Raw genomic sequence first — 11,595 nt, forward strand, 5'->3', positions numbered from 1 at the left:
TGTCTTCTTTAGTCACTTTGCTCTTTAATTTTTGGACAAGGTTGATCCTTAAACCTGAAACTTTGACTGGCTTGGCCAACAACTCATGGGGATCCTCCTGTGTCTGCCTCCCCAGCACCTGTCTTTTATCAAATGTGGTAGAAGGATCTGACTAAGAATGACTGCCCCCACCCCTGCCCCCACCCCTGCCCCCACCCCTGCCCCCACCCCTGCTCCCACCCCTGCCCCCACTCCATGCACACATGCCCCCAGTCTATGGAATGTAAACACTTGGTCCTCAGTCAGTGGCATTGTTTGGGAAGGATTAGGAGTTCCTTTCTGGAGGAAGTACCTCACTGGGGGGGGGGGGGGGGTTGGGGGGGGGGGGGGGGTGACAGAGTCTGGGAGTTTAAAGCTTCACACTGCTCTCAGTTGGCTCTCGCTGTTCCAGGACATCATGCCGCAGCTTCCTGCTTCTACTGCTATGCCTGCCTCATGCTGCCATGCCTCCCCACCAGGATGACCTCTTATGCTTCTGGAAGTAAAAGCCCAAAACCAATCTTCTATAAGCTCTCCTGGTCACGGTATTTTTATCACAGCAACATAAGGGCAACAAAGACACATGGATCTGCAACATAGAGGCAACGAAAACACATGGGTCCTGGAGATGTGACTCAGGTCCTCCCCTTGCACAGCAAGCACCTCCCAGACCTAGTCGCTCCTGCCCTCAAATATTTTCAAGTTCTATGAACAACACACTCATCAGGAGCACATTTATACATCTATATGTAAGCATGTAGTATATATAAGTGTGTGAATTCAGAACTAAACGCACTATTAGCAATCCTAACCCATCATACTTAGAGGGTCTTNATGTATCTTCAGGATGACTGAGAAAACACTGTTAGTGTGGCCTCAAAACCAACTAAGACTTAGCTAAATCTGGGGCCTGAGCCAACCCTCAAGCCTCTCTCACCTTATACNCCTAGGGAGAAGATGAGGAAATATCTTCATTTTTCTAAGGGTGCTTCTCTTCTTACCTGGATAANTCCCAAAGACTAGGAACCCACTATTACCTTTAGTAGCTCTACTTAAATTGCCTCCTCCACAGACCTCACCTTCTCCCCTCAGGAGCAGTGTGTGAGCTAAGAGCCACCGTGATGGGTACCACAACACACGTTACAGCCTGGACTGCAGGAGGTGGGCCGTGAGGCTGAGGCCCACTAGTCTTGGCAACTTCATACTCTGACATCAGATGTTTGTGCAAAAAACATTTTATATAAATACTAACATATGAGCCAGTATAAAATGCAGATTTCCTGATATTCTGATATGAATATCAGAAGCAATATTCCAAAACTTGATAATTAGTCATAATCGTGGCAAATGTTTGTCAGAAAGTCAAACAGAAAACCAAAAAAAAAAATTTTTTTTCTTAGATTTATTATAGTCTTCATAAACATGCTTTACCCAAAAATTAAACAATACGATATTTCAAGTTCAGTAAGCCCACAAATTAATAGTGCTTTCTATCAAATTTTTTGTTCAATCTTACTTCCTCAGTTCAATTTATATCATCCCTAATTTTTTTCAAATGGCATAAATCTTACTAGCCAATATTGATATTAATAGGCATGGAATTTTGACCATTGCATATAAGTATATGATGTGCCATTTTTGAAACCTGCTGTTTTTCTCTTTAACTCATCTTTTCAGGTTTTGTTTGTTTTGTTTTGTTTTGTTTTGTTTTTTCCAAGACAGGGTTTCTCTGTATAGCCCTGGCTGTCCTGGAACTCACTTTGTAGACCAGGCTGGCCTTGGACTCAGAAATCCACCTGTCTCTGCCTCCCGAGTTCTGGGATTAAAGGCGTGCGCCACCACGGACCAGCCAAAGTTTCTTGTTTGGTTGGTTTTGGGGTTTTGGTTTTTGTTGTTGTTGTTTGTTTGTTTGTTTGTTTTTGTTTTTTTTAGAATAAGATTTCACACGTTAATAGCATGGTTAGCTTTAGTTTTCAAAAAATCTCAATTCAGAAATATTACAAATGCTATGAAGTTCAAAATCCATCTCCATTAAACAGTAGTTCCAAGATGTCCGAGTAAACCCTGCTGAAGCAACCTTTGACTCCGGTAACTGAAGTCATTGTCGTGGATACATCTACTGAATTTTCGAAGTCAGCACGCGCTCAAACAAACACTAATCCAAACTGTTTCCATGTAAGACTCCCATAAGCCTTAGCAGCTAATTGTCATGAAATGACTGTAGATGAATTGCTTTTGCAAATCTGTTACTAGAGGGAGCATCCACTAATTTAATCAGTTCCCTACTCAAAATCTTGCTTTAACTCCTCCACTAACAACAGCCTAGGTGTTGAAGACTTCTAAACTAAGAAGAACGTTAGAATATCTAAGTCCCTCAACATCCAGTAGCCTCAGCCTTAAATCATTAAATGAAAGCTCAACTTTGAGACTGATCAGCACAAAACGCCACAAAAGCACTACCACACCATGAAATATCCTAAAGAGGTTAACTTGTGATGAACCACCATGGATGTCCGAGCCCTGCACTTTGAGGGAACCTGCAACACAGAAGCCTGGGCNGCCTGTGGGCACAGCACACCAGAGAAACTGACTGAGAGGCGCAAGCAGCTTGCTGTGGGTGGGAATGCACGGTGGCTGGCGGAACACAGCTTCCAGCAAGTCTTCCATAGCATGCAGCGCATGGGTGAACAACCAAACTCCCTTTAAGTTTCCTAGGTGGGAACTTGCCACCTGGCTTTAACCTTGCTCCAAGACGCTTGCTCTGATGGCTAGACAAGCGTTCCAGCACACACCCTAGAGATCTCTTAAACCCACCGCAGGAATCCCTAGAGTACCGTCTGGCCCCCTGTGCGAGGCCACGCCCCATCCAGGCCGCGCCCCCGCGCCCCTCCTCCGGATACCAGTTCCAGGGATCTCCCAGAGCGTTCCCTCTGCCCACAGCCCTCTCGCAGGCCCCCGACCGAGACTTACCTTGGTCCGCATCTGTCCAGAGGTGGATACTTTACGGATCAGCTTCTGGGGCCCCTCCTGCTCCGCTTCACTGTCGGACGAATCCTCTCCCGGTCCTGCAGCAGTGGGGGAAACCGCGCTGGCCCCAGAGACAGCTCCTCCCGCGACGCCCTGAGGGTGGTGCTGGCTGCCGGCCCCGGCCATCCTCTCTGATTCCTGCAGGGACACAGCAGCGCCCCGAGGGGCTGTGGTCAGCTGCTGGGCTCTGCCCGAACGTCTGAACCCTGCGCCTAGCTGGCGCCATCTTCCGTGATCCCCGCCGCGCAGCACCCTGGACCCGGGACCCGGGATCACACGCCGCCCCTGCTGAGACCTCTGGGGTCCTCTGCGTGTTTCACGTCTGGGCACCCAGCTTGGGATGTTCTGGNGTTGCTGACCCAGGATATGACCAACACTGGAATGAGAGGATGGAAGTCGCGATAAGCCTCGAACGACCTCCCTCTTACTCTTCCTAGGGTCTGGAGGGCTCAGAGGGAATAGAGAGCAGAGATAGGCAGGGGCATGCCGCAGCAGGTCAGGCAGTGGCGATGCTCCTCCCCTTGTTCTAGGCAGCAGGAGTGAGGAGAAGGCTCCTGCGGGAAGGGGGGACATGGAGCAACTTCCTATGTCCTAGGGTGCACCTCTGGACTCCGAATCCCTCCACATACTCGGACCACCAGCTAAGTAAAAGTTCCCTCTGCCCGGGAGATGAACTGGGTCTCAAGGACCCTCAGCACCATTGCTAGGACCTTACCTCCCCACCTCTGACCGGGGGTTCGGGTCCTTTCGGCCTCCTCTACAGTGCTGTTTAGTTTCGGGCCCACCCCCATCCGGCGCACACGGAAGAGAAGGGCATTTTCCGGGAGGTTCAGCTCCGCTCTGAGAACTTTTGGTTCAGAAAGAGCGATTCCCTTTGGCTAACAGGAAGCTGGGAAGGGCGTGGAGAGGACGCAGAAACAAGAGAGGACACGCAGCCCAAGACGACAATATGCTGAAATAAATGTCTAGACTAAAGCGCCCATCCAGAATGCCTGGAAGAATGCACTCAACTAACAAAGTATAAAGCAAAGAATATAAATACACACATGCACAGGAGAGAACGCCACTCCCTGGTCCGGACTAAAGTCTCAGGAAAGAGAATCCACAGGCTGGAGCCTGGGCTCCAGACGCTTCCCCAGCCAGCTGCTTAAGCGCAGCCGCGGGGAAGAGCAACCTCGCAGCAGCGCAGAATGCACATTCAACCTCAAAATCCTACACAGGTTGGGGCTGCGGGAGAGGGTACGAAAAGGACACGCTTCCTGCTGTCCACCTTAGAAAACTTCACAGTGCTGTTAGTGATTTCCCAATTATGAAGCCCCTACCGACTCCAGGGGTGCTCTCCTTGGTAGAGCAATCCTTTTAGCCATTGCCCTTCAGGTACCTCTCCTAGTTTGTCACTTAGCCTTGACCTTGANAATTCCTGGAAACTAAGATTTGGGGTTTTGATTCTTTCAGGTTTCAGGTGCAACCTTAAGACCAGCAATGATCGGCTCAGCGCTAGAGCTGCTGCTAGCTCTAAGGGATTTTAACTACACTGAAAATGTGAAATCCGTTTCAGTCCTTCAGCATGGGAGTGCGGCCATGTTTCTCAAACACAGAGACAGCCTCTCTTGTGGTTCAGTTATTCCCTTTAGCGAAGGAAAACGTGGGGTGAAATGGACTTCAAAAGTTCTTCTGGCCCTATAATATGAAATTCTGTACCCACAAGAACATATGCTGAGAACTTTCTAAGAAACAATAGCATTAAATGGCCTTGGCCGGAGATCCAGATCAGTGCCTAGAGTACAGAAGGCCCATCACAGCCAAAAACAAAATAATGCCCTGTTAGTGTCCTTTGTCTTAGTCTGACTATTTGGTCACAGACAAGTCTACACAAAGACTCTTCCTTAGTAAAGGGCCTAACACAGTTCAGACTTTTCCTTTTAATGTAAAGAAGACAGAGAGCACAAGCTGGGACCAAAATGTGATTATGATTCTAATGTTCTCTTCCCCACACTCTATATAGCTAAAGGTCACTTTGACAGCTATCCTGTATTTCAACCCACACATTAAACTTTCAGGTTTTCTATAGCAACATTTCCCAGAATCCAGTCAAGGGTGACTGAAGTGAAAGGTGGTCTAAGGCCCATGCCTATTTGGTGAAGAAGACGGGTTCCATTTCTTACTCTTTGAAAGGATATGGATTGCTTAAAGACACATTGCACAGCTTCACATCCAGGAGCCAGGCAATTAATTTCTCAAAGTGCGGGTATCTGTTACTTATAAAAACCTAGCCTTGCAGCCCGCTCTGATCAACACAGAATTCAGTAGCCAGCTCCTAAAGCTTGTAACTTTGAAAAGCAAAGCCAGTCTAAGCCAGTTCCTGCTAAGTAAATGACTGCAACTCTACAGCATCTGCAGCTGTAGAGGAAACCCAGGACGGTTGAAAATACTGTGTAGGCAAAGAAAGGAAAGCTGCCGCATTTCCCACTAAAGGCAGCTCAGGGGAAAACCCTGGTGGAAGACCATTGCTTCTGAGAACCTTTCAAGGAATCCCCAATTTAAAATAGTATCTCACCTACTAACTGCTTCTCCTAGTTAAAAGCGTTCAAAATGGTTATCTGACCTAAGTGAAATGCACTTGCCTTTTCTTTGTTCAGTTTGTTTGCTTTGAGGTAGTCCCCTAGCACACCTCAGGCCCAGTCTGATTTGGAATCTATGGCAGGTCTCTTGCGTCAGCCTCTATTTCACGAAATAGCTATTACAATTTCAAATACATGGCATATTGTCTCATTTGGTTTATAAAAAGTTCCTTGACTCTTTCTTTAGTGTTTTAGATTTTCAAAGAATCTCTCCCCTGCTGCTTACAAATTCCTTTTTATTACTGTTACTTTGAGATCTTCGTTAGTGAGCCGTAGTAGTGCACACCTTTGGTTACAGAATTCCAGAGGCAGAGGCCCGTAGACCTCTGAAATATGAGGCCAGCCTGGGCTATACAATGAAACTTCCATGTAGAACATATCTTGTTGAAAGATTGCATGTTGGAGTTTGAGGTATGAGTGCTGCCAAGATGGAAGCCAGTCTGGGCTACATTGTAACAGGCCCACAAGGGCTACACAGCAAGATCTTGTTTCAAACAAACAAACAAAAGCAACAAAGAGTCTTGGCCATACAGTCTATAGATGCTACAGTCAGGGTTAAACAGAAAGGAGTAAAGCTGACCCCCCCCCAGTCAGTTTTCTACTTAATAAGGTGCCATACGCCCCTCCCCAAAGTACAAGAGACATAAGCCAAAGCTGACTAAAACTTTATGAACACTCTCTTACTACTTACAGGTATTTTGAACTAATCAACTGCTCACAACAAGCAGAATCATGAGACACTTAAAGTGTCTAATCCCATGTTCTACGGTTTTACCTTCAGCTGTGATAGAACTTACGAGTTATGTGTCAGACCCTGAAAACCATGAGTGGGTACTTGAGAAGCCATGGTCCAGGGCTCATGTTCCTGAACAGTCCAGAACCAAAGGACTACAGATGGAACCAGCACAGACTGGAAGGATGCCCTGACAGCAATATGGAACTGATTCCGCAATCACTATGTATTCCATAGTCAGAACTTAACATTCAAANAGTTTGCCCTGTGTCAATTTTCTTAGTTGTTACCCAGATAACAAAACATTCCATGAGCAACAGAGCTGTTGCTTACAGGAACTTACTGTGGTCCTAGCCCACATGGACAAAGCCTCTCACCATCCAGGCAGAAAGTGGAACTGTACAACCTCTAGCTTGTATTGTGGCCTTTTTGCTTTAAAACACTTCCCTTTCTAAGTGTCCATTAATTCTGGACTGTTAACTGGTATACTGCCAACAGTTAATGCCAACGGGTACAGAACCATTTGAAAATAAAAACCAATTTTAGGGAACGAAGTATATTCAAGCCCCCCTCCACTTAAGGTATTTTGTAAATACGCCCACATTTTAAAACTGAGCTAGAATTGTAACTACCTATCTGCTACCCACTCCCACCCAAGATTAAGGACTGCTTTGCTAAATATCTTCCTACCCGCTCATTCCCAACAGCAAAACGCTTTGATTCTCCTTACTTATTTACTTTAGTGATGCTAGGGCAAGCCTTGCACTGGCATGTGCTCTGTCCCAAATCTACATCCCAGCCCTCAATCTTTTCTTCTCTTGTCTCTGGATACAGAGTCTCAATATGTAGTTTATGCTGGCTCCACAATCTGGGCCCTCCTTCCTCACCTAGTTGTTGTGAATACAGGTGTGCAGCACCACACCCAATCCTCCAAATACTTTTTGGGCTAAAATTTAAATTATGCCTATATTCACTAACACTGGACTATATTCCAAAGCTAGCACCAAAGAAAACCAAGAAATTTACTATGCTAGCAAGTATCTTCTTTAGGTTCAAGACTTAGCCAGAATAACGCTAAATAAAGCTAATATGTATCCAGATTTAGCTAATTAACTTAATTTCACCCCCTCACAGACAGAATGTCAGGAAGTCCCAGAAAATCCCTTTTCTCCACATGAATCTCCAAGGAATCTTTTGCTTTTTTCTCTCTGAATAGGAGAAATCAGGCAATCACCGTTTAGGCTCCATCAGGAGAGAGAGACAGAGAGAGACAGAGAGAGACAGACAGAGGCAGACAGAGACAGACAGAGAAACGCCAAATTCTTGCATGCATGTTGCCACATGCCATAACAACACAGTAATCCCATTTAGTCAAGCTTGTATGGTAAAATATTAAATTGCCTATATTTAAATTTTAAGAAAGTTTAAAAAAAAGCTCAGAACTGAAATCCCAGTGAAAACAGGTTTGCTTTCTTTGCTGTTGTTTCATTTTGTTTTAAGAGAGGAAGGATTTATTTTGGCTCAGAGGATAAATGTATCTTGATGGGAAAGGCATNGAGCTGGGGCTCTAGCTGTGGTTGCCAGAGCATGTACCAGCTGCTTGTTCTGTGCCGCCTACTAGGAAGCAATGAGGGGAGGGGACACACACAGGTCTTGAAAATGAGAGTCTCTGAGCACACACAGTCTGGGCTTCAAGAAAGCTGTGATGCTACTGTTTAGATCTGATCTGATCTCTCTCTCTCTCTCTCTCTCTCTCTCTCTCTCTCTCTCTCTCTCTGTGTGTGTGTGTGTGTGTGTGTGTGTGTGTGTGTGTGTGAGACAGACAGACAGACAGATATTGTGGCTTCTTAACGTTATATAGACTAGCAATTAATGTTCTAAGTATAGCATGCTGCATGACCGTCATATAGGTTCATTGTGAAGGAAACCAGAACTCACTTCATTCAGATTCTTGAGCTCACTGAATCAAAGTTAAAGACCCTGATTTTTGAGAACTTTTGATGATGCCTTGCATTCTGCTGAAGCAACAGCAGGGCATGCAGTTTCAGGCCTGCCTGGCCTACCGAGTAAATCCCACAGCAGCTTGTCCTACAGTGTGACGCTCTGTCCCAAACAGAAACAACACGGATTCGGATGGACCCAGTGTTCCTTCAAAACATATTTAGATTAAAACGTCAACCCCATTGCTCCCCAAGCCAGAAATATTTAACATTTAAAGCCGTTTCCTCTAGTGCATTCTTGCTTTCTCTTGAGTACACGCCTCTTTTAGTCGTTCAGGTAACTCAACTGTCTTAAGTAGTTATATAAACCATTTGAAAATCCTTAAATATTGTAGTCATTACACAAAGTTCTGAATAAAATCACTCAGTAGAACTTTTTTATGACACATACTTGGATAGATATCAATCTTCAGCTATAAAGTAAGGTTCTTGGGGACAAAGCTTGTCTGAGAGTTAACAGCTTGCCCAACAATCTCAGAACACGGTAGGTGTTGGATAAGAATATCTGCTGAACTAATAAAATGCCTTAGCCACTTAAATACGCCGAGTTTTGAAGAGTTCAACATTTAGCCACTGCTACTGCTCCATCTCACATCTCTGTGAAGGTTTTAGCTTTAAACGTTCATGTGGCGAGACTAGCACTGAAGATTTTCTAGAAGAATAAGAGAGCACTTTGTTTCTTAGCACTTTGGAGAAGAAAGCCGGAGGTTCTCTAATTTTCTAACTGCNGTGAAGTCCTAACATTCAGCACCCAAAAAAGCATTACACATAACTTGGAGCTTCCCGCTGTAAGTGGTGGAAGCTGATAGGATTTTATATAGTAAAGTTCAAAACAGGTCGCTGGCTTTAATTCCCAATGATCTTAAATGTCAAGACTGAATTGTATTTTTAACCAAGAATAGCTTACTCCCTAATGATGATCGCAATAGAACATGAGCAGATGGGCTACCTAACGTGCAAACTCACAAAAGCAAAAGCAGTTGCAGATGGATCAAAGTCGAAGGACACTCCTGAAAGGTCAGGAAGCAGGAGACAGCGAATCGTACCCTGGCAAACGGGCTGGATGGAAGTCTACGGGTAAGAAAAGGAGAAGCAAGCCTGGCACCTGACCTACAAGCTCTCAACAGGCAGAGGGCCCGCCTGAGCAGACTCAGGAAGTCCCTGGGAAAACATCATCAGAACAGCACCGCAGCACGGATGAAGCCTGAAATTTTGGACCAGGCTTTTGAGACGGTTCACAACGTCAATCAAAAAGGAGAAAGAAATACGTAAATAGGGTATGCAGAGCCAAAATTCACTGCCCACTCAAGATTACAAGGGTCTACGCAGGACGGGGATTCCTGGGAGGAACCCCTGAAGGGATGGATGGATAACAGACGGCTCAGTTTGAGGTGTAAGAAATAAGTTAAAGGAGTTTAGGGAATAAATCCAAAGACCTCGACTCTCATCTTCTCACACGCAACACTCTGAGCCCCTAAAGTGACTCAATCTGCGCGTGGCGTGTGCTGTGAGATCCAGGCGAAAGCGAAGTTAGCCGGTGGCTGGATCCCGGTCCAGGTCCCCTGACCCTCGTAACAGTTCAGGGCAGCCGCGGCCACCCGAGTCGGAGGCGTGGCTCTGGGCTTCTGGCAGCCACAGACTCCACAGGCGGCGGTCCTCGGGAACCTGCGTGCCCAGGTGACTGCCAGGGCGCGGTCAAGAGGTGAGCCCCGTCTCCTCCCGGCGCCACCCGCTGACCGCGCAACCCCGTCGCCTCCACTCCCTGAGCCGCCGCGCCACTCGGGAATGAAGTGCAAAGTTGGGAAAAGGATGAAGCGCGGAAACGGTCCTCTAAGGACTGTCGCCAGAGGCCGACCGGACAAAGGCGCTTCGGGCGGCGAGCAAGGAGGAGCCCGGGCGCTGGAGGAAGCGCTGCCCCGGCTGGGAAGCAGCTGGGGACCTCATCCCGGACCGCTTCCTGAACGGAACCTGGGCCGGGAGGGGGAGGCAGGGAGCAAGGACAAGCGGGAAGGGTGGGCGCGGGCGCGGTACCCACCGGTTCCTCCCAGGCCGGGCTCTGGGCTCCAAGCACGGGGCGCACGTGCTGCGGCTCCATCGTGCCGGCCCGCGCCCGCTGGCCGCCGGAGCGCACGGACACGGGCCCCTGCTGCCGCTGCCGCTGCCGCCGCTGCCGCTGCTGCCGCCGCCGCCGCCGCCGCCTGCGCCTCCCTCGCTGGGATCGCTGTCTCTGCCGCCCGGGCTCCTGCCCGGGGCCAGCCACGGGCCCTCCCGCGCTCTCTGGCTTCCGCCGCGCTCGCCCGCCCCCTCGCCGGTCCCTTCCTCCGCCACCGCCTCCGCAGCCGCCTGAGTCCCGCTCCACGGCGCGGCGGCGAGCGCTCGGCTCCTCAAGCCGCCGCCGCCTCCCACGGCCGCAGAATCCGCCCCTCTCTCTCTCCTGTCTCCGCCTCCGACTCCCTCCCCTTTTCTCCCGCCGTCCGCCCCTCCCCCAGCGGCCCCTCCCGGCGGGCGGCCCGGGACGCACGTGACCCCCCTGCCAGGCCATATAAGGCGCGGAACCGAAAGCAGCCACCGGGTGGTCACGGGCACCGGGCGGTGGTGCGGCTAAAAGAGGCAGCCTCGCCGCGGGGCCGGGATCGCCAGGAGCATCGGGGGATGTTGGGGATGAGTAGCCGAGCGGGACCTGGCACCCTTTCCCCTTGGCATTCCTCGCCACGGGTGCCTGTAGCCCCCGGCGGCCGCCTCCAGAGCTGAACCTGGAACCAATTGCCCAGGACAGTACCTGGCTTCAACAGAGCGAGGCTGCGCTTCGCACCCCTGAGCCGCTCCCAAGCACCTATTCCGGCAGCTGGGATGTCTGGCTGGGCTGTCTGGGGAACCCTGCTTTTGTTCATTTTCTATGGCTGAAAGATTTCGTGGAAAGAAAACCAGCTAAGGAGCCGGTCTGTGGTCCGCTGTGAGCGCTCCACTCAAATTAGGGACAGGGGAAGTTCGGAGAGAGAGCTCAAATGTCAACTGTCTCTCCTGCTGCTCTCCGGGAAAAAGAAAATGAAAATTGCAACTAGCAATTTTTTAAATCATCTTTCCTGAAATCATCTTTACTGGCAGTGAAGATGGTTTCCATCTAGTTGCAAACCGAGCAGTGACTGCATTTGCATGGGTCATTTCCTCTCTCATGGACTTCAGACTCCTGCCAGCA

The 11,595-nt window shown here is 48.7% G+C and overlaps 1 protein-coding gene across 2 annotated transcripts in view; it reads right to left on the bottom strand.

Moving 5' to 3' along the window:
• Positions 1 to 10,561, bottom strand: part of Dgkh (diacylglycerol kinase eta) — a 163,221-nt gene extending 152,660 nt beyond the window's left edge. For both annotated transcript variants that reach the window (XM_029469092.1, XM_029469093.1), the window contains exons 1-2: positions 10,435 to 10,561; positions 2,989 to 3,183 (exon numbers count right to left, since the gene is read on the bottom strand). In XM_029469092.1, the coding sequence (XP_029324952.1) occupies positions 2,989 to 3,183; positions 10,435 to 10,494 (255 nt within the window). In that variant the 5' untranslated portion in view covers positions 10,495 to 10,561. The remainder of the gene's footprint in view (positions 1 to 2,988; positions 3,184 to 10,434) is intronic.
• Positions 10,562 to 11,595: the final 1,034 nt, after the last annotated feature.

Source organism: Mus caroli, chromosome 14 (genome assembly GCF_900094665.2).
Source record: "Mus caroli chromosome 14, CAROLI_EIJ_v1.1, whole genome shotgun sequence".
NCBI classification, from domain to species: Eukaryota; Metazoa; Chordata; class Mammalia; order Rodentia; family Muridae; genus Mus; species Mus caroli.